The sequence below is a fragment of the Ictalurus punctatus genome, chromosome 2, assembly GCF_001660625.3.
Source record: "Ictalurus punctatus breed USDA103 chromosome 2, Coco_2.0, whole genome shotgun sequence".
Taxonomy (NCBI): domain Eukaryota; kingdom Metazoa; phylum Chordata; class Actinopteri; order Siluriformes; family Ictaluridae; genus Ictalurus; species Ictalurus punctatus.
In genome coordinates, this window is record NC_030417.2 from 16790923 (window position 1) to 16814654 (window position 23732).

A 23732-nucleotide genomic window follows, 5' to 3' on the forward strand; every position below is an offset into this window, starting at 1 on the left:
TGACTGAGCACTACATACACTGGATCCGACAGAAACCAGGGAAGTCCTGGAATGGGTTGGTAGGATGGATGCTGGTAATAATAATGCAGAATATGCAGAGTCTTTGAAGAACCAGTTCACCTTGACAGAAGACGTCCCAGCAAGCACACAGTACTTAGAGGCCAAGAGTCTGCGGGACACTGTGGTTTATTACCGCGCCCGAGAAGCCACAGTGACTGGAACTGAGGAAACAGCTTTACTCGAACTACGCACATATTTTTCACACAGCATTTTATTGAACAAGTCATTACTGTTATCATTTAAGTAAATTATACATATATAATTGCCCTCTTACTGTGGTAAATAAACTGCTCAATTTCACTTTGTTTACAATTGTTTATATTACAAACCAGAAACGAATGAATATGTAATATACATATGTAATGTTATTGTAATGTTTAGTTATTACGGAGTCTTACAGCAGTATTCAGATTCTCTAAACGCCAGATGTTTTTAACATAACAATAGTTTGTAATTTCTGAATACACATAATGTCTGTATACTGTAAATTTGGCTTTAACAGCATTAATGTGTTTATTTTCCTGTTCTCTAAAGGTTTGTGTTCAGGAGCCCACAAGAGAACAAATGTCTGTGCTCTCATTAACAGATAACCAACTCTACTGGAGTGAGATGTATAAGGATATATTTACTGTACCTAAAAATATAATCATTTAAATTCATGAGACATCTAATTATTAATTCAGACATTCATTCATCTTAAGTAAACACTTTTTCCTGGTCAGAGTGGTGGATCGAGAGTTGATCCAGGAACACTGAGTGTACACCTGGATGTAAAGAAGCCAAATCACCAGCCTCACTCCTGATTTGATTTCTTGAAGCAGATTATTTTAGGATTTTGAGAAACAGAAGTAGGAGATGAGAATAGTTTCAGTATCGAACTGCTTAAGGATATTAGAATTTTGCCATCTGGTCACTAGATTTATAGTTATTTTTTTGTAATTTAAAACACCTGCTTTAGAACCTTATCAATCTGCTACTTCGCACTGTATTCATCAGTTAAAGCCTCTAGAGTGCAGACTAAACCAGAATGAAAATGATTTGATTGCATGGGGAATTTTCTATTACACAGTTTGATTATATTGTTAAATATAGAGCCCAGTTTTAATGCCAGTAATAAACACATTTTAGCTACATGCTGTTCTGAAAACACTGTAATATTTCACTCTGTGAGAGTGGCAATTATGGAAGCAGTTATTCACAGCAGTTACTATATGTTAACAGTTCCTCTTCTACAACTATCAAATAAAACCATACCATGGCCCTGTGTGTGTGGAGTTCGCATGTTCTGCCCGTGCCCGTGGTTTCCTCCGGGTACTCCGGTTTCGTCCCCCAGTCCATAGACATGCATGGTAGGCTGATTGGCATGTCCAAAGTGTCCGTGGTGTGTGAATGCGAGTGTGCTCTGTGATGGATTGGCACCCTGTCCTGGGTGTACCCCACCTTGTGCCCGATGCTCCCTGGGATAGGCTCCAGGTTTCCCCGTGACCCTGAACAGGATAAGTGGTATAGAAGATGGACGGATGGCTGGATTTACATTTACATCATTATAAATACATTAACCAGGAAATTTATACACATGGGAATAATTGCTGTCTTATTGTAATTCTCTAGAGTACAGCCTATACAGCACTATACAGAGCTAATAATGACACAAAGGATTGTTTTTCTAATTAATTTTATTATTATTATTTTGCGTGTGTTATGGCAATTATCCAGTTTAATTTTCACTACAAACATAATAAAAATAAATTTTTACATTATTTATTCATTTCTGCATTTATTTGAATATAAAATACTTACATTAATTACCACAAAACATTCATATTATTAATAATAATAGTAGAAACTTCAATTACTTATCACAATAAACTGATGTTAAATAGAGACAAAATGGGATGTGACTATGATTAACAGCTTCAGAGCTGCACTCAACACTGCTTCTCTGTAATATTTATGCAAATCTCCACCTCCTCTTGTAATATTAGCACCATGCTTATATAGAGAGGAAGCGGTTCTCATTAGTCCTCCTTCAACACAAACATGTTTGCTTCAGCTCCACGACTGCTGCTGGCTCTCACCCCCTGTGAGAGTTTGGATTTAAGCTTCATTATTTCATCTGATCCTTTCAGTTCAACTTGTGAACCTTTTTTTTTCCCTCTCTTTTCACAGATGTGTTCTGTGCTACTGAACTCATCCAACTAGACTCAGTGGTTATAAAGCCAGGAGAGACTTTAACCATCACCTGTAGAGTGTCTAGATAGAGACACTCTAGATAGAGCTTCTATCACTGATAGCAGCAGCCACTATGGAACAGCTTGGATTCAAAAACCTGCAAGAAAATCTCTGGAATTGATCGACAGCATTTATTATGATGGGGATATTTATAAATGAAAAAGTAAGAAAGATTCACTTAAAGACAAGTTTGTCATCTCTCGAGACAAGTCCAGTAACACGTGACCTTACAGGGACAGGACACAGACAATACGCAGACTGAAGACACAGCTGTGTATTACTGTATTATACGACAAGCTGCAGTGTTACACAAAAACATCATCTTCATCACAACATTATAAACACTTCAGCCTAGACACTAAGATAATCATTTAACAAAAACTAACACAAATGTTTACTCAGCGCATAATTATTGAGGTATTATTTAATTATTTAATTGAGTAATCATTTAAATTAATTGAGATGGGAATAGGCAGAGTTTTGAGTTACTTTGCTCAAAGCAATGTTCGTTCAATCTTAGTAGCCTATTATTATTTATTTCATACAGAAAAACGTTTTAACATTTTTCCATAGATTCTTTTTTTACTTTGACACTTGCAGTATCTCACAAAAGTGAGTACACCCCTCACATTTTTGTAAATATTTGATTATATCTTTTCAGGTGACAACACTGAAGAAATGACACATTGCTACAATGTAAAGTAGTGAGTGTACAGCTTGTGTAACAGTGTAAATTTGCTGTCCCCTCAAAATAACTCAACACACAGCCATTAATGTCTAAACCGCTAGCAACAAACCTTTGTACACCCCTAAGTGAAAATGTCCACATTGGGCCCAATTAGCCATTTCCCCACCCCGGTTTCTTAATGACTAATTCCTGATGTTGATTTCAATGCACAACACATAATAGAGGTATTAGAGAAATTAAGCACATCTACACATGCTACTGTAGGAAAATAATTAACATTAAGATGGTAACAATGAGCTGCTTCAAGTGAGGATGCGTCACATCAACCTGCCCTTGATTATTTTCCTATAACAGCATGCCCCCAAGTGTTTTATATCTTACTGAATCTGTCACTGAGCTCCTCTGCATCTATTGTATTTTAGGTAAAGGTCTGTGTAAACTAAACCATCTCTAACTGCTCATTAATACACATTCAGCTTCTCTCTCCTCACAGACTGCAATGATTCACCATCATCTCACTCACATTAAACAACTGACAGATAATTGCTCTTTGTTGCTAACATTATCATAGTATTATTATATATTTCATTACACTACTCTGCCAAGGTAATAATAAATAACTCTAAATGTTATACACTATACCATTTTCACCAAGATTTAACAACAGTGATGATTTGTGACCTGCATTATTTCTGGAACTAAATTCAGTTTGTATTGGATAACCTGGATTAGACACACAGCTGAAAAATGACAGTTTCTGAAAGGACTGGACATGTTTGTGTTGTTCAGTGATCAGAAAACTTCATGTCCTTCTGGGTGTTACAGTGATACATAGTTATGTCCTAAAAAGTCATGATATCTAATGAGTAAAGAGCAGTTATGGATTTGACAGCATGAAACACAGCTGGAGTTTACAGTAAGCTTTTTCTCTTCATGGCTATTCCTCTGTGAAATGTTTTTATGTCTCTAGTGGGCGTGCCATGCAAATGATATCCTGTGTTTGAAGAATTTATGCTGTTATACGTTCAGCTCAACAACACACCAGCAGTTTGTGTTCATTTACAGCAACAGTAATCATTTAAATTATTTGAGATGGGACCAGGCAGAGTTTTCAGTTGCTTTGCTCTAGCAATGTTCATGCAATGTTAGTAGCCTATTATTATTCATTTCATACAGAAAAACATTTTAACATTTTTCCATAGATTCTTTTTTTACTTTGACACTTTTTTTACTTTGTGCTTTCTTGTTTTTCAGATTCCTGCAGTCAGACTCTTATCGAGTCTGATTCAGTGATCATCAAACCTGATCAGTCTCATAAACTGACCTGCACAGCTTCTGGATTGGACATTAGTAGCTATTACATGGCTTGGATCAGACAGGCGCCTGGAAAAGGGCTGGAATTTGTTGCAACTGTCTACAGCAGTAACAAGTATTACTCCAGTGCAGTTAATGGCCGCTTCACCATCTCCAGAGACGACAGTAAGAAGCAGGTATATTTGCACATGACCAGCGTGAGGACAGAAGACACTGCAGTGTATTACTGCGCCCGTGACCCACAGTGATACTTCTCCCTAGACATCAGTACAAAAACACATGCTTGCTTTAGTCACATGACAAGCTCAAATTTTCATAAGCAGTGTAGTCATGGAGGTAAAAGAACCAAAACGTTTTGATGTTTACTGCACGTGGTTTGTTGTGAATGTTGTCTGGACTTTTATGCTAGTGTAAGATTACTTAAGTCATGTCTGTATATATATATATATACACACACACACACACAACAGTGTAATACACATTACGTTGACAAAATCTAAAATTGAATTCTTTAACTTAACTAAATGTTTCCGAGAGTGTGTGTAATGAGCTCCAGCCAGTATAAAAGTTCCCAACTTGAACACAGCAATATTTCACAGTGTTGTGAGAACTATGGAAACAGTTGTTCACAGAGAGAGTAAACAGAACTCAATGCCATAAAACTTTCAGTTTTTGTTCTATAAAATAAAATATAATTATCTAGATGCAATGTGTATAGGCTGATAATGACAAAGGACTCGTTCTTATTAATATGCTTTAGGGCAGCATGGTGGTACAGAGGGTAACATTGCAGGATCAATTGTTTAATTTTCTACAAATAAACCTCTGCTTAAACTTTTCGTTTGAAATGTGAATTTGTTTGCTGTTACAGTGTATAAACACAATCTTTTTTTCCATCTCTAACTGCTCATTAATACACATTCAGCTTCTCTCTCCTCACAGACTGCAATGATTCACCATCATCTCACTTACATTAAACAACTGACAGATAATTTATCTTTGCTGCTAACATTATCATAGTATTACTGTATATTTAATTACACTACTCTGCAAAGGTAATAATAAATAACTCTAAATGTTATACATTATATCATCATTCACAAAGCTTTAATAACAGTGATGATTTGCGACCTGCATTATGTCTGGAACTACATTCAGTTTGTATTGGATAACCTGGATTAGACACACAGCTGAAAAATGACAGTTTCTGAAAGGACTGGACATGTTTGTGTTGTTCAGTGATCAGAAAACTTCATGTCCTTCTGGGTGTTACAGTGATACATAGTTATGTCCTAAAAAGTCATGATATCTAATGAGTAAAGAGCAGTTATGGATTTGACAGCATGAAACACAGCTGGAGTTTACAGTAAGCTTTTTCTCTTCATGGCTATTCCTCTGTGAAATGTTTTTATGTCTCTAGTGGGCGTGCCATGCAAATGATATCCTGTGTTTGAAGAATTTATGCTGTTATACGTTCAGCTCAACAACACACCAGCAATTTGTGTTCATTTACAGCAACAGTAATCATTTAAATTATTTGAGATGGGACCAGGCAGAGTTTTCAGTTGCTTTGCTCTAGCAATGTTCATGCAATGTTAGTAGCCTATTATTATTCATTTCATACAGAAAAACATTTTAACATTTTTCCATAGATTCTTTTTTTACTTTGACACTTTTTTTACTTTGTGCTTTCTTGTTTTTCAGATTCCTGCAGTCAGACTCTTATCGAGTCTGATTCAGTGATCATCAAACCTGATCAGTCTCATAAACTGACCTGCACAGCTTCTGGATTGGACATTAGTAGCTATTACATGGCTTGGATCAGACAGGCGCCTGGAAAAGGGCTGGAATTTGTTGCAACTAACCACGGCAGTAACAAGTATTACTCCAGTGCAGTTAATGGCCGCTTCACCATCTCCAGAGATGACAGTAAGAAGCAGGTATATCTGCACATGACCAGCGTGAGGACAGAAGACACTGCAGTGTATTACTGCGCCCGTGACCCACAGTGATACTTCTCCCTAGACATCAGTACAAAAACACATGCTTGCTTTAGTCACATGACAAGCTCAAATTTTCATAAGCAGTGTATTCATGGAGGTAAAAGAACCAAAACGTTTTGATGTTTACTGCACGTGGTTTGTTGTGAATGTTGTCTGGACTTTTATGCTAGTGTAAGATTACTTAAGTCATGTCTGTATATATATATATATATACACACACACACAACAGTGTAATACACATTACGTTGACAAAATCTAAAATTGAATTCTTTAACTTAACTAAATGTTTCAGAGAGTGTGTGTAATGAGCTCCAGCCAGTATAAAAGTTCCCAACTTGAACACAGCAATATTTCACAGTGTTGTGAGAACTATGGAAACAGTTGTTCACAGAGAGAGTAAACAGAACTCAATGCCATAAAACTTTCAGTTTTTGTTCTATAAAATAAAATATAATTATCTAGATGCAATGTGTATAGGCTGATAATGACAAAGGACTCGTTCTTATTAATATGCTTTAGGGCAGCATGGTGGTACAGAGGGTAACATTGCAGGATCAATTGTTTAATTTTCTACAAATAAACCTCTGCTTAAACTTTTCGTTTGAAATGTGAATTTGTTTGCTGTTACAGTGTATAAACACAATCTTTTTTTCCATCTCTAACTGCTCATTAATACACATTCAGCTTCTCTCTCCTCACAGACTGCAATGATTCACCATCATCTCACTTACATTAAACAACTGACAGATAATTTATCTTTGCTGCTAACATTATCATAGTATTACTGTATATTTAATTACACTACTCTGCAAAGGTAATAATAAATAACTCTAAATGTTATACATTATATCATCATTCACAAAGCTTTAATAACAGTGATGATTTGCGACCTGCATTATGTCTGGAACTACATTCAGTTTGTATTGGATAACCTGGATTAGACACACAGCTGAAAAATGACAGTTTCTGAAAGGACTGGACATGTTTGTGTTGTTCAGTGATCAGAAAACTTCATGTTCTTCTGGGTGTTACAGTGATACACAGTGATTTACTAAAAGGACATGATATCTAATGAGTAAAGAGCAGTTACGGACTTGACATCATGGAACACAGCTGGAGTTTTACAGTAAGCTCTTTCTCTTCATGGCTGTTTATCTGTGAATCATTTTCATGCCTCTAGTGGGCATGCCATGCAAATTATATCCTGTGTTTGAAGCATTTATGCTGATATACGTTCAGCGCAACAACACACCAGCAGTTTGCGTTCATTAACAGCAACAGTAATTGTTTTAATTGATTGACATGGGACTACGTAGAGTTTTGAGTTACTTTGCTCTAGCAATGTTCATTCAATGTTAATATTATCATTTATTTCATATTTTAAACAAAACAATTTCTTTCTCTCTCTTTTTTTTATACTTTAACACAAATCTTTGAGTATTCTTTTTCAGATTCCTGCAGTCAGACACTAATCGAGTCTGATTCAGTGATCCTCAAACCTGATCAGTCTCATAAACTGACCTGCACAGCTTCTGGATTGGACATTAGTAGTTACTGGATGGCTTGGATCCGACAGTCTTTTCTAAAAGACATAGATATCCTCTGTGCCCTGTGAGTAAACATGTCCCTAAACACTTTAATCACCTTTTTATATGCTCAGTATTTCAATGTCAGTTGAAGTGAAGTGTGTTTAATAGCTTCTGTATGTTTTACCACTCTCCTCTTCTTAGATGTGCATGGCATCAGTCTGACCCCGTCTCCTGCTGAGGTTAAACCTCTCGGAGCTTCAGTGAAGTTGTCCTGTCAGATTTCTGGCTATGCCCTCACTAGCTACAGCACAGGCTGGATCAGAAAGCCTCCAGGAAAAGGCTTGGAGTGGATCGGGATCATAAGGGGTGGTGGAGACATAGCCTCTGGAGCTTCCTTTAAAACTCTCTTCAGCATCTCCAGAGACATGAGCAACAATGTGCTTTACTTAGATATCAGCAGCCTGCTGCCAGAAGACACAGCTGTTTATTATTGTGCAAAGATGCACAGCTGTACATCTCAGTGAGAGGACTGTGCAAAAATTAAACCTCACATATGTGTGAAGTTTATTTTGAGTTAAAACCTAAAAGGTACCATTTATGGAAATCCATCACATCCTATATGCATAAAGCAAATTTTATGTATTTATATATCTGCACCCACTTAGAAATTATGAACATTATGTTTTTCATTATGCTTTAAGTCCTCTGAGAGGTGCTCTTTCTCTACTTACACAACACAACACCTACCCAACATGTTGAGGTTAAAATGACTGAGAGATTAAAAGTACTGAGAGAGGACTGATGTCCTTCTGGGATTTCCATCACAGTCATAAAATCTATTTACAACATTGTTTAAAAACTAAGACATTAGTTCGAATTATTTTGATTATTAAAAAATTAGGTTGCGAGAAAAGTACAAATTAGAGTTCAACTAGAGCATCAGCTATAATAAAGCCACAGGAGCAGGTAGTCAGATATGAAGCTTGTGTGACCCACAAAAGGCCAGAAACATTAACATGGCAGTGGACTGAGTATGATGTGTTTTCTGCTTGTTAGTATCATTGTCATTTAATGGACTAATATGTTTACAGTGCATCCGGAAAGCATTCACAGCGCTTCACTTTTCTGTTATGTTACAGTCTTATTCCAAAATGGATTAAATTAATTATTTTTCTCAAAATTCTACATACAATACCCCATAATGACAACATGAAAGAAGTTTGTTTGAAATCTTTACAAATTTATTAAAAATAAAAAAACAAAAAAAAGCACACTTACATAAGTATTTACAGCCTTTGCCATGACACTCAAAATTGAGCTCAGGTGCATCCTGTTTCCACTGATCATCCTTGAGATGTTTCTACAACTTGATTGGAATCCACCTGTGGTAAATTTTGTGACCAAAAACCCAATGGTCACTCTGACAGAGCTCCAGCGTGTCTCTGTAGAGAGAGGAGAAACTTCCAGAAGAACAACCATATCTTTAGAACTCCATCAATCAAGCCTGAATAGTAGAGTGGCCAGATGGAAGCCACTCCACAGTAAAAGGCTCATGACAGCTTGCCTGGAGTTTGCCAAAAGGCACCTGAAGGACTTTCAGACTAAAGACTGAACAAAGATTGAACTCTTTGTCCTGAATTGCAAGCGTCACGTCTGGAGGAAACCAGGCACCACTGATCACCTGGCCAATACCATCCCTACAGTGAAGCATGGTGGTGGCAGCATCATGCTGTGGGGATGTTTTTCAGTGGCAGGAACTGGGAGACTAGTCAGGATCGAGGGAAAGATGAATGCAGCAATGTACAGAGACACCCTTGATGAAAACCTGCTCCAGAGCACTCTGGACCTCAGACTGGGGCAAAGGTTCATCTTCCAGCAGGACAACGACCCTAAGCACACAGCCAAGATAACAAAGGAGTGGCTACAGGACAACTCTCTGAATGTCCTTGAGTGGCCCAGCCAGAGCACAGACTTGAACCTGATTGAACATCTCTGGAGAGATCTGAAAATGGCTGTGCACCAACGCTCCCCATCCAAGCTGATGGAGCTTGAGAGGTCCTGCAAAGAAGATTGGGAGAACCTGCCCCAAAATAGGTGTGCCAAGCTTGTAGCATCATTCTCAAAAAGACTTGAAGCTGTTATTGGTGCCAAAGGTGCTTCAACAAAGTATTGGGCAAAGGCTGTGAATATTTATGTACATGTGCTTTTTTTTGTTTTTTATTTTTAATAGATTTTTGTAAAGATTTCAAACAAACTTCTTTCACGTTGACATTATGGGGTATTGTTTGTAGAATTTTGAGGAAAATAATTAATTTAATCCATTTTGGAATAAGGCTGTAACATAACAAAATGTGGAAAAAGAATACTTTCTGGGTGCACTGTATATTGTGGGAGGAAAAGAACCAAGTTAGACTGTTAGAAAATATCACAGTCAAGTCCAAATAAAAATACAGGAGAGGAATTAAAACACACACACACACACACACACACACACACACACACACACACACACACACACACACACACACACACACACCTGACTATATTTTTCTCTTACATCCACTCACTCCTACAATGTGAATCTCTCTCTCTCTCTCTCTCTCTCTCTCTCACTCACACACACACACACACACACACACACACACACACGCACACACACACAGTGTGAATGCTAACTGATCCCTAACCCTGATTCCCTTTATTATTGATATACAAATAACAGAATTGGTAAAGAGCTTTCTGTCATGAAAAAGATTTGTTCCATTAAAAAGACACATGTTTTTCATAAGATGAATCTCATCCTCATGTTTTAAATACATTTAAATACTAAAATGTATTTAAAATGTGTTAATATGAGACATTGAACACTGAGACTATATATTATTGTCAAATTCCCAAAGAAGACCAAAGTCTGTGCTTACTGAGTACATACACTACATACACCAAGATTGAAAATGAAAATGAATCACTGAATGAAGCTTTAACTTTTACTTTTCCAGTATGGAACAAATCAGGATGGAGCAGTTTCTCTGTAATAAGCTGCATTTTTTAAATCAACTTTATGGTGGTAACTGTGACTCTGCTTCATCCCACCACACTGTCATTGCTTAATTCCCTGTAACAATACCCATGCTGTGTTTTATTCCTTACTTAATGTAATGCGCTCCTTCTAACATTGTAATGGATCAACAACACCACACCACCCTGAGGCTAAGTAAACCCAAAAAGAAAACAATATTCAGTTAATGTGTATAGACATGGGCATACAGTGTCTTAGGGGTTAACAACCTCCCGGGTCTGGGGCTCGATTCATGCCGCTGCTCTGTTTCTGGAGCTTGCATGTTCTCCACGTGCTGCAGGGGCTTCCAACAGGTACTCTGGTTTCCACCAAAGACAGGCATGGTAGGTTGATTGGCATGTCTAAAGTGTCCATAGTGTATGAACGGGTGTGCGAATGTTTATGTGATTGTGCCCTGCAATTGACTGGCACCCCGTCCAGGGTGTACCTGCCTTGTGCCCAACACTCCCCAGGATAGGCTCCAGGTTCCCTGCACCTGTAGGATAAGCAATATAGGAAATGGATGGGTGGATGGATGTGTATAGACACATTTATGCATTAAGAGAAAATGAAAATAAATAGTCACATACGTTAATAATGTATATTGATTCAGATATGTAGGATTGCATAAAATTTACACTAAGATAAGGAGTGTCTCTATGCAAATGTCCTTCCCTGTTATATATTTAAGCAATGAAGACTGAGATCTTTTACTTATTCTGCTTCAACACACACCATGATCGCTACATCCCTACTGCTGCTGCTGCTGGCAGCCGTACACTGTAAGTGTTTTTACATTTGACATAAATAAGGCTTTTGGGCACATTTTTCTTTTTTGGCATTAAAATGTTCTTTTCTTTAACAGGTGTTCACTGTGTTGAGCTGATCCAGCCCGGATCCACAGTATTAACCCCTGGTCAGTCAATGACTTTGACCTGCAAAGTGTCTGGATATTCATTAACTGATAGCAGCTACTGTACAAACTGGATACGACAACCTGCAGGAAAAGCTCTGGAATGGATCGGACGTATATATGTGGTAGCGGTAGCACATTATACAGTGAGAAACTGAAAAGCAGCTTTCAGGTTTCCAGAGACACGTCCAGCAGCACAGTAACATTAACAGGACAGAACATGCAGACTGAAGACACAGCTGTGTATCACTGTGCTCGTCAACCACAGTCAGACGGATCAACAATAAACCTGTACAAAAACACCTTATACAAAGGCCTATTAGTCCACAAGTGCAACAGTTATCCAAGTCTAACTAAAAAACATATAATCACACAAATGAAAACAAAGAGTTTAAAGTTATTTTCTTAGATGTTTAAAATGTAGAATTTAAACCATATTTCTAATATAATAATGCTAATTCTTTAACAATGCTGCACATTATACAAACTATTATAATCACATCACTTAGAAGAATTTGTTATACTGTAGCATCTTTACCTAACAATAAGCACATCAACAAATTAGAATTTTTGTGATCATGTGTGAAAAAGTATGAGAGCGTTTTGTCATGACTTTTAAGAGATGTGGAATTTTTATATTATAATCTCAATATCCTCAAGCACAGATAATTATTACCATGAAAATTTTGTCTTTAATCCTTGTGCTTTTTACACTGACTCTATAATATTTTAATGAAAATGATAGAATTTGATTAAGAGGCTTCTATTCCATTAAAAATCCACATATCCTTCATGAGATGAATCTCTTCCATATGATTTAAGCACGTTTTGAATACGTTCTCCTCCCATCATGACCAGATATGCAAATTCAAGCGTCAGGGTTGGATATCACTCTATTTATGAGATGTGATTGTCTCTGTTAAACTTTGGAGAACAGAGAAGACCCCAGTACAATCAACACACACCATGTTCTCTACATCTCTACTGCTCCTGCTGGCAGCTGCTTCCTGTGAGTGCTTTATCAAATTCATTCATGTACTACAATAACAATAAATGTGCAGCATATATTGTGTGGGATATCACCATGTGTTTTCCTCCATAGATGTGCATGGTGAAGAACTGACTCAGCCTGCTTCCATGACAGTCCAGCCAGGCCAGAGTCTCTCCATCAACTGCAAGGTTTCATATTCAGTTACCAGCTATCGTACAGACTGGATCCGACAACCTGCAGGAAAAGCTCTGGAGTGGATTGGATACATCAGTAGTGGTGGTAGTACAGCTTACAGTGACAAACTGAAAAATAAGTTCAGCATCTCCAGAGACACTGCTACTAACACAATAACAATTGGAGGACAGAATCTGCAAACTGAAGACACAGCTGTGTATTACTGCGCAAGAGTCACAGTGACACAGAATAGTGGATTCTCCTTACAAAAACATTTCTCCTTTTGAGATTCTCCTTTGAGACATGTTAGAGATCCTCTCAATGCAACTAATAAACCATCTCAATCACACTATTACATTTTATCCAGAGGAATGAATTTCACAATTAAACACACAAATAGTCATTAAAAAATATATACATACATTGCTCAAAGCCTGATTTTGAACCATTATGAATCTCTCATTGTATAAAATATTTAAGAAACAACTGGAGTAAATGTTTGATTGAGAGTCCATGACAGTCCAGCCAGGCCAGAGTCTCTCCATCAACTGCAAGGATTCACATTTAGTTACCAGCTATTACACAGCTTGGATCCAACAACCTTCAGGTAAAGCTTTAGAGTGGATCAACACCATTGATTATGATGGGGATTTTTATAATAAAGATTCACCTGAAGACAAGTTTGTCATCTTTCGAGACACTTCCAGTAACACAGTGATCTTACGGAGACAGAAAATGCAGACTGAAGTCACAGCTGTGTATTACTGCGCTCGGGATCCACACTTCACAAAAACATGATCATCACAATTCAGTTCTGTATTGAAATAATAACTACATTTAACTGAGCGAATAATCCCCACATTATAAACACTTCAGCATAGACACCAAGATCATTATTTATTAATACAAAGTTTTTCTCAGATCATGCTTAATAAAATATATTATCTAGTTTTTTTTAGCTATCTGAAATTAAATGCGTTTGAATGTCCAGCTAACATATCACTTGTGTTAATAAAATAAAAATATATATATATATTTGTTGACTCAATACACTACACAGAGGACTGCACTGACTATCACCGCGACCTCTTTCACTACCTGTTTGATAGCTATGTTTAACAGTGTCACGTTTTGTGACGTAACGGAGATATGACGAATGCAATCGCATTTTGAGCAGGTTTTATTGAGAGACACGGGCAGGTTAATCCAAATCGAGATCCAAAAACGTAATCCAAAACATGCAAGAGATCAGGCGATCGGCAAACAGGCATAAACTGGGCAAGACTGGAAACTATGTCGTGGTCACAGAAAACAGGTCGAGATACAAAACATGAAACATAAGCTATGACTATGAACTGGGAGCAGAGAAACCAGCGTGAACTAAACAGAAGAATCTAAACATGAAACATAACATGGACAAGAACTATGACTGTGACTGTGACTGAGACTGAGACAATGACTAACTAGTAAGGAATCAATACTAAGGTTCTAATCTATCTAAACTACTCTTATATTCCGCGTTGTGTGCTAGGAGGCGTGCGGTATATATGCGGACATGATCAGTGTCGTAAATGCTCACATCTGAGAGCGATTCAGACACACGTGAAATCCCAGCCAATGACAGAGCAGGGAGGAGACATGACAAAAACATAAACAAACACACGTGTCCAAATGTCACGAATGTCAACAACGAAAAGCAGGTGCTCGCGCACCTTGCACGGCAGCGTGCATTCACATGCTCTTCAGCACGCTGCTTAAAGGGGAAGTCGTGACAAACAGGAACTCTGCTTTGATTCATTTTTGATTATTGTCCTCCCGAAGTGTTTTATTCCTTACTGAATCTGTCACTGAGCTCCTCTTCTTCTGTGGTATTTTAGATAAAGCTCCAAGTGTTATCTATTCATAACCATTTCAATGAATTTATAATGTATAAAAACATATTTTGGGGGTTTTCACTCAAATACATTTAGTAAAACAGGTTCTTGGTTTCCTAAAGTCTTCATTAGATGAGTAATGGTTCTTGTAAAAATGGTTCTACTTGGAACCCTTTCTGATAGTGAAACATTCTGTTGTAGGGTTCTACATAGAACCTTATAATCATCCACTCATCTACACACTGAGCAGCATGTGGTTGTGGATTTAATACATCCATAGGGGGTCACGAATATAAGCTAATTTATAATCCACCTTATATTGAGGGCAAACAGCAAAATGATGCCAGATTTTTATCACCAGCTAGCCAAAATCACTTTACGCGCTATTAAAAGCCCAGCGTCATTTTTATGTGCTTAAAAGGGAACCGCCAAAATGGAACCAAAAGGCGCTCAAATTATCACCAGTTGAGACATTAAGGTAGCAGTAAACACATAAAATAAAGGGTACGTTATATCTTACACACTTTAGGACAATTAGGTAAAAATAACTAAACTGGCAATCTAACATTTGTTCCCTAACTAACTAGCCATTAGCAAACTGTAGTGGATGCTTTACCAGGAATTGGCATCAGTCATTTTAGCAATTTCACACTTTATATGTAAATTAAAAAGCATTTTGGCTTACAAATACTGACTTACCTTTAAATCTAAAACCGTATGACATCTTCTTGCTCTGCCATTGCAGATTGCTGTGCTGAATTCATACATGTGCTGACGTCACATGTTACAGTCTCGCGTGATCTCGCGAGATTACACCACCAGGTACTGAAGTCAGTCAATTTAATAAGAAGCACTGTATGTCATACAGTGAAATCTATTTTATTTTACATTTAAGTGAGTTATTCAATTTCTGTATTATTTCTTACTTGATTACTGATAGTCCTAACTGAGAAAATGTATCATTATCGTGAAATAAGATTGTAGTCGTATCACCCACCCCTAAACATTAGCATTTGGTTATTCCAGTCTTGAATTTCATGTAAAATGTGAATGTACTTCTTAATGTAGTAAATATCATAAAATTAGGAATTAAAATGAAAAAGGTACAAAAACAGAGCTGTGTTCAGAAATTAGTTTGTTGTCATTCATAGACAGATTAAAAGCAGTGATAAAGATGAAACTTGGACATGCTAGGACATGCTGCTAAATGTGACTGTACTCTGTACTCGTACTCTCTCTCTCTCTCTCTCTCTCTCTCTCTCTCTCTCTCTCTCTCTCTCTCTCTCTCAGCCTATATAACTGTGGGGGAGACGCATCAAATCACTGAAATGTCAACTTGAACTGGAGGACACAATATAGTGTGATACAATAACAAAACAGGTTAATTTGTATTTTCATACACTTGTAATAAAAGTTCTACATTTCTTTTTTTTTCTTTGAAACCATTTTTGAGAGGAAGCTAGTTGAGGTACTGATGACAAATAAAATATATTAAATGGCAATGTCAAGATGTAATAGTGGTATTTTCTGTTACATGTTACAAGGTTATTTTGCCATTGGTTTGTGAAGGTTAAAATATTAATTTAACACTCAACAGTGTTGAGTTTACAATAGCAATTTCAAATCTTTTTTCACTTTAATTACTTTCTGGACTCGGCCAGACTCGACTTGAGTCCAACTCAATCCCTTTTGGACTCGGACTTGTACTCGATTGTTTAAGGACTCGACAAAGATGGACTTGGACCCAACACTACTTATAATCATCCACTCATCTATACACTGAGCAGCCTGTGGTTGTGAATTTAACACATCCATGGTGGTCATGGACACTCCCTATTCAAATAGAGTCGGGTATAAACAGCACGTTCTTGGCTGTTCAGGTTTCCAGTGAGCTCTGTGATAGAGAACACTCCAATACACTTTAAATCTGGGTGAAGCAGAACTCAGAGAAGGATGATTTTAGGACATTGTATTTTATTTGTTCTCATTTCATGTAAATTTCAGACTTTTTCATGTGATTATTACTAGGAAAATTAACCATTCTGTCCCGATAAGCATTATAACACAACATTACCTAGTTATACTCTTCTCTTCCAGATTCTTATGGACAGTCCCTGACCTCCTCTGCTTCTGTGGTGAAGAGACCTGGAGAGTCAGTCACTCTGTCCTGTACTGTCTCCGGATTCTCAATGAGCTACGGGATGACCTGGATCCGTCAGAAACCAGGACAAGGACTGGAGTGGATCGGATACATTGATGGTGGCACTAGCACAACATTTGCTCAGTCTCTGCAGGGCCAGTTCTCCATCACTAAAGACACAAATAAAAACATACTGTACCTAGAAGTGAACAGTCTGAAAGCTGAAGACACGGCTGTTTATTACTGTGCACGAGAGTCACATTGACACAACAGACCCCAGAGCTGTAAAAAACTTATGTAAAACTCATGTAAGTTTCAGACTTCAGCATGTTCTTGGTTGTTCTAGTTCCAGTGAGCTTTGTGATAGATAAGACTCACATACACTTTAAATCTGGGTGAAGCAGAACTCAGAAGGATGATTTTAGGACATTGTATTTTATTTGTATTCATTTCACGTACGTTTCAGATTTTTTCATGTGAGAATTATTAGGAAAATGAGCCAGTCTGTCCCGATAAGCATTATAACATAACATTACCTAGTTATACTCTTCTCTTCCAGATTCTTGTTGACAGTTACTGACCTCCTCTGCTTCTGTAGTGAAGAGACCTGGAGAGTCAGTCACTCTGTCCTGTACTGTCTCCCGATTCTCAGTGGGCAGCTACTACATGCGATGTATCTATCAGAATAGTACGTACTATTTGCACGTACAGCATGACAAATAATTAATTGCACTTGATTTCATAAAATTGAAAAAAGAAACAGCCAAAACTGTATATAGTACGATAAAGATGAAATGTGAAATTCTGGAGGAAATGTCAGACGGCTTGGGGAAGTAATGATGTGTGCCGTTAGATCGATCTATGTTAGCATGTAAAACAGGAACATGAAAGGGATATTCTGAAAGCAACTCATGTAAACACCTTAATCACAATATTGTCTTACTCAGAATAAGGTCAATAATTAGATTATTACTTTCTATATAAGTAATAATCTAATTACAAACCCCATCATATATCAAGATATAGCCTAACAGCAGCCACTATGGAACAGCTTGGAGTCAACAACCTGTGACCTTACAGAGACAGAACATGCAGAATGAAGATACAGCTGTGTATTACTGCGCTCGTGATCCACACTGACAGAACAAGCTGCAGCGCTGCACAAAAACATCGTCTTCATCTGCACTGTCACGAATGTAGAGACAGATGCGCTTGCAGTTTCAGAGTTTAATAGGAATTCAAACCAACCACAAACATCACTAAGCATAGGGAACGGGCACACATAACATGACAACCTGAAAGAAACAAAGCTAGACACCGAGTGCTGTACAAACAGTGACTTAAATACACAGCTGCTCGTTAATCGGGATGAGAGTCAGGTGCGGCTGGTCATGTGACCGTGATGCAATGGTGCAGTGGCTGCTGGGAATTGAAATGCCTAGTTACTCATGGAGTTTCACAACACCCACATTGCAAACACTTCAGCCTAGACACTTAGATAATAATTTAACAAAAAACGAATAAAAAAAATTTACTCAGTTCATAGTTATTAAGAATATATTATATATCTTTTTAGCTGCTTTAAATGAAATGAAATCTGAATCTCTAGTTAAACTTCTACTTTTTTGACACTTTTGAAAGCAGTATTTGATTTTGATATAACTGAATTCACATTGTATAAAAACTGCTTAATTCATTTTTACTTTTTAAAATATTTGTAAATAGTTTATGAAACTATTTGACTGGTGAGGCTGGTTAGGAAACGACTTTTTATAACTGCAATAATGTAATTGATGACAAATACTTTTGGTGGTAACAGGAAATCTGTTTTAATTCATTGTTGATTATTTTCCTCCCAAAGTGTTTTATTCCTTACTGAATCTGTCACTGAGCTCCTCCGCTTCTGTTGTATTGTATATAATGCTCCAAGTGTCCATGTCTTTTAGCAGAAATGTTCAACAGCAGTTTATTTTCAATTGAGGTCCAAGTTACTGTTATTTTACATTGAAGGGGCAGTCTGTTTAAACTAAACCATCTATGCATAACATTCCTATGAATTTGTAGTGTATACAGTAACATTTTTGGTGTCTTCAGTCAGCTACATTTAGTAAAACTGACCTTATAATCATCCACTCATCTATACACTGAGCAGCCTGTGGTTGTGAATTTAACACATCCATGGTGGTCATGGACACTCCCCATCCAAATAGAGTCGGGTATAAACAGCACGTTCTTGGCTGTTCAGGTTTCCAGTGAGCTCTGTGATAGAGAACACTCCAATACACTTTAAATCTGGGTGAAGCAGAACTCAGAGAAGGATGATTTTAGGACATTGTATTTTATTTGTTCTCATTTCATGTAAATTTCAGACTTTTTCATGTGATTATTACTAGGAAAATTAACCATTCTGTCCCGATAAGCATTATAACACAACATTACCTAGTTATACTCTTCTCTTCCAGATTCTTATGGACAGTCCCTGACCTCCTCTGCTTCTGTGGTGAAGAGACCTGGAGAGTCAGTCACTCTGTCCTGTACTGTCTCCGGATTCTCAATGAGCTACGGGATGACCTGGATCTGTCAGAAACCAGGACAAGGACTGGAGTGGATCGGATACATTGATGGTGGCACTAGTACAGCATTTGCTCAGTCTCTGCAGGGCCAGTTCTCCATCACTAAAGACACAAATAAAAACATACTGTACCTAGAAGTACAGTAGATTAAAATGACTGAGAGGTTAAAAGGACTGATAGAGGACTGCTGTCCTACTGCAATTTCCATTACAGTCATAAAATCTATTTACAACATTGTTTAAAAACTAACTCATTACAGATCTGTTATATCTGTGTCTTAATAAAAAAAAAAGATTGCATAATACACACTGTGCGTGTTTTAATGAATTAATTAATGAGTATTAATAAGTAAATTAATAAGTAAATAGTAGTAGCTCTTATATTTTGTGAATGTGTACATGTTTTTACATTTGCAGGAAATGCAGTATGACTTTAGTTCTATTGCACCTTTGCAACACCTAAACACTATCATGCAAATCAAATGGTTTAAAAGACTGATATATTTATATTGTGGGAAAAAGAACCAACTTAGTTTGTTAGAAAATATTACAGTCACGTCCAAACAAAAAATACGCACAGAAGTGGGCAGGAGAGGATTTAAAAATGGTCCTAAAAAGTGGCCGTTTGCCGTGCTGAAGGCAGTCTTCGGTCTCGCCTCTGGGGCCAGCGCCACTTGCCAGTACCCCTTTAATAGGTCCAGGGTGGAGATGAACCGAGCCCTCCCCAATCGCTCCACTAGGTCGTCCACCCGGGGGAGAGGAGAGCTGTCAAACTCGGAGACCTGGTTTAGCCTCCGGAAGTCTTTGCAGAGGTGCATACTTCTGTCGGGCTCAGGTACGACTACGATAGGGCTGGATCAGGCGCTGCTGGACTCCTCTACGATGTTGTCCCGCAGCATCCAGCTGACCTCCTCCTCGATAGCCCTACGTCAGGCCTCCGGGACCCGATAGGCCCACTGCCGCAGAGAGGGGCGAAGCAGTTCCTGGTTGGTATCTTGAACACGGTGGAGAGGTCCTCGCCCGGGGTATGGCTCTCGCCTTTCGCTGCTGGTGCACCCAAGGTCCGTGGTGAGTCGGCTCAGGCATAACGGAGCCCTTGGCTGGAAAAGTCTTGGGTGCACGGTCCCTGCACAGAGAAACACACGGCGTAGAGGGCCTGGGAGTGGTAATACGATGCTGCGTGCTTACCTTGGATGTGTAGAAAGAGGCACAAGATGTTTTCAGCACGGTTTTTCGCTCCAGCAGCTGGGCCTGCTTGTCGAGTAGGCCACAAATCTGTTTCTTCAAATCTTCCAGTTCCAGCAGCACCGTATGCACTCAAAAGCAGAGAAACAACAGACATATTTGCTTTTTAAAAAACAGTGGCAAAAAAAACAACAAACACAGCGGTAAATGTGATAAATGTGAAATGTAAACAAGGCTAGCGGTAAGGTGATGCTAGTGAGCTACAAGCTAGTCGCGGCTGTTTGTAAGACCAAATAAAACTTAGCGACAGCGCAAAGTTACGATTATTTTATCTAAAGTAGTATCAGTTATATTTGTAGACGTTGTAAAGAAATAACATAAGGTAAAAAATATATAATTTAAAGTATAGAGATTAGAAAAATAGCATCAGCTAGAGGGACACTGCTACCTGCGACACTTCCTCAGAACTCTTTCTGTTCTCGGCCGAAGTTCCCCTGCCGGTTTACCTGCTGGAACACAGACGAGAGTGGGTTAGAGAGTGTGTGCAGCTTACTTTCTGTCCCGGCGTCCTCCTCACTCAGGCCATGTAGGCCTGCCGCACTCGTGCTTCCTTCGCCCCCAATGGCAGTTTCGGCAGGGCCAGCGTGGGGAGGACACGACCTGTTAGCCAGGTTTGCTGGGTCTTCTTCGGCATGCCCTGGTCCGGTTCGGGCGTTCTGGGCTCGTCCTCGGGTGTCCCGTAGTCCGGGTGGCCTTGGTGGTGCTGTCCCTCTTCGCCAAGCGCTAGGGTGGTCAGGGTGTGTTCTAGGGTGGTCCCTGGGTGTCCCGGGGGCTTGTATTCCCATGGTCTGACGTTCTGTGGGTGTCAGAGTCCTCAGGAACCGGTCCATGGCCATCCTCTCTACAACCTCGGTGGCAGAGTGCAGGTCTGGCTGGAGCCACCTCTTGGTGAGGCTGCCCACATATCTTGGCTCCTGGCCTGTAGCTCCACTGGTGGAACTCCGCTGCCGCCTGGAGGGGGTTCCGATACACCATGCCAGGATCTCTCTCTTTACCGCTCCATAGTCCCCGGCGTCCTCGGGAGAGAGGGCATAGTAAGCAGTGCGCGCCTCTCCGGAAAGCAGCGGGCCGAAGATGTGCGGCCACTCTTCGATACCCCAGCTTTCCTGCTGAGCGACCCATTCAAAGGCTTGCAGGTAGGCCTCGATATCGTCCTCTGGGGACAAATGGGGAAGCAGGTCCTGGACTTCTCGGCTGGGATCAGGGTGAGGAGGGGCGGTCACAGAGGTCATGGCTTTCAGGGCCAGCTCCTGGGTTGCGACCTGTAGGCTCTGGGCGAGCTGCTGCATTATCATCTGTTGCTGGAGGCTGGCCTCCATTAGTTGCTGCAGCAGGGAATCCATCTTTTGTGGAAGAAGAGAAAAAAGGGGAATTTTTTTTTTTTTTTTTTTTTTATAGGGCCGGGTCTTTGCTCATGCCGGCATCCTCCACCAGTGTAGGGAACTTAGCCAGTGGGGGACAGAGCACAGACACACAGGAGGCAGTTTCAGTGTCTCTCTTGGAGAAGTCTTTATTCACTACCGGGTTGTGAGAGGGTGTAGGTGTGCATCTGTGCGTGGGTGTCGAAGTGGGGGTGTGATGTGAAGTGTTTCGTCACGGTGGGGTTGCGTAAGGCATGCTGGGGGTTTCCTCAAATAGCGGGGTTCCCGTCTTGCCGTCAGGAGAAGCCGCGAGTGCAGCCAGGGGGCGGAGTCTTCGCTCAGATCGGGATTTTCTGCAAAACACACTGCAACGGTTATCACATGTACACTGAGAGCCTCCTCTCTCTTGCGAGTGGAGTCTCCCCCCTTTAATACTCTCCCGTCAATTGCTGGATGGTGGTATTTTCCCGTGCCACCCGCCATTCAGCAGCCGTGTAAGTGTCGGTGGCCCCGCCCAGCTGCCACATGTTCTCCGGCTGTCCAAAACATTGGTGGTGCTGAAGTGGAGCTGTCGCTTGAGCACCACAGTGGCAGTCGCGGGAGGAGCGATCTTGGTTTCTTGTGCGTCGGCCGCGGGCGTGTCGTCACACAAGTTAGTTCCCGTTATCACTTACGTCAAATAAGTTATAAACTGTTGTTCTGTCTCAGATGCTCTTTTGTCTCACTCTCAAAATTAATAAGAAAATAAAAAGCAGGTTGACATGTTGCTGAGAAACAAGATAAATGCAAAGTCATCTGTTCTAAAGAGTTTTCTGTGTCTGAAAACTTACTGAAACTGGAGACTCCTTCCATAATTGTTACATGTCCCATTAAATAAAACTTCATCAAATCTGCATGAAAGCATGTTAGCACATGTTAGCATGCTAGTAATGTTAACACGAGGTATCTGAGACTTCTTTATATGTTTACTAGTGAGTGTATGATTTAATGCATCAATAATTATTTTTGATTGTTTTACCTGGCAGGTTTTTGCAGTGCTGATATCAGACTGGATTAGTATCCTGCTGTGGTAAAGAGACCTGGAGAAACTGTGAAGATTTTGTGTAAAATAAGTGGATTTTCAATGACAAGCTACAACATATACTGGATTCGACAGAAACCAGGGAAAGCTCTGGAGTGGATTACCTTGATGAATACAAGCAATAATAAAGCAACATATGCAGAGTCTGTGAAAAAACAGCTCATTTTTACAGAGGACATCCCAGCAAGCACATAGTACTTAGAGGTCTGAAGACAGAGGACACTGTGGTTTATTACTGTGCCCGACAAACCACAGTGACTTGAGCTAAGGAAGCAACTGTACTAAAACCACACACATAATTTTTGAACAAGTCATTACTGTTGTCATTTATGTAAATTTATGTATTACAAACCAGAGACAAATGAATGTGTATTATACTCTGTAATGTTTTCTTGAAGGAGGTGATGTGTTACTGCTGCATTCAGATTCTCTAAAGGCCAGGTGATATCTGTATACTGTGCATTTGGCTTTAACAGCTTTAATGAGTTTCATCTTAC

The 23732-nt window shown here is 39.2% G+C and overlaps 1 pseudogene and 4 gene segments (V, D, J or C); all 5 read left to right on the forward strand.

Moving 5' to 3' along the window:
- The first annotated feature begins 3834 nt into the window (after positions 1 to 3834).
- Positions 3835 to 5424, forward strand: LOC108261701 (Ig heavy chain V region 914-like). The segment is given in 2 exon segments: positions 3835 to 4124; positions 4235 to 5424. Coding segments are annotated over 2 exon segments (360 nt in total).
- Positions 5425 to 5746: 322 nt separating this feature from the next.
- On the forward strand, positions 5747 to 6890 carry LOC128628687 (Ig heavy chain V region 914-like). The segment is given in 2 exon segments: positions 5747 to 5888; positions 5999 to 6890. Coding segments are annotated over 2 exon segments (360 nt in total).
- Positions 6891 to 7599: 709 nt separating this feature from the next.
- LOC128634979 (Ig heavy chain V region 914-like) lies at positions 7600 to 8350 on the forward strand. The segment is given in 3 exon segments: positions 7600 to 7609; positions 7749 to 7901; positions 8028 to 8350. Coding segments are annotated over 3 exon segments (486 nt in total).
- A 3270-nt stretch (positions 8351 to 11620) lies between these two features.
- On the forward strand, positions 11621 to 12629 carry LOC108275172 (Ig heavy chain V region PJ14-like; annotated as a pseudogene).
- Positions 12630 to 12733: 104 nt separating this feature from the next.
- On the forward strand, positions 12734 to 13344 carry LOC108275180 (Ig heavy chain V region 914-like). The segment is given in 2 exon segments: positions 12734 to 12806; positions 12900 to 13344. Coding segments are annotated over 2 exon segments (393 nt in total).
- The last annotated feature ends 10388 nt before the right edge of the window (positions 13345 to 23732 follow it).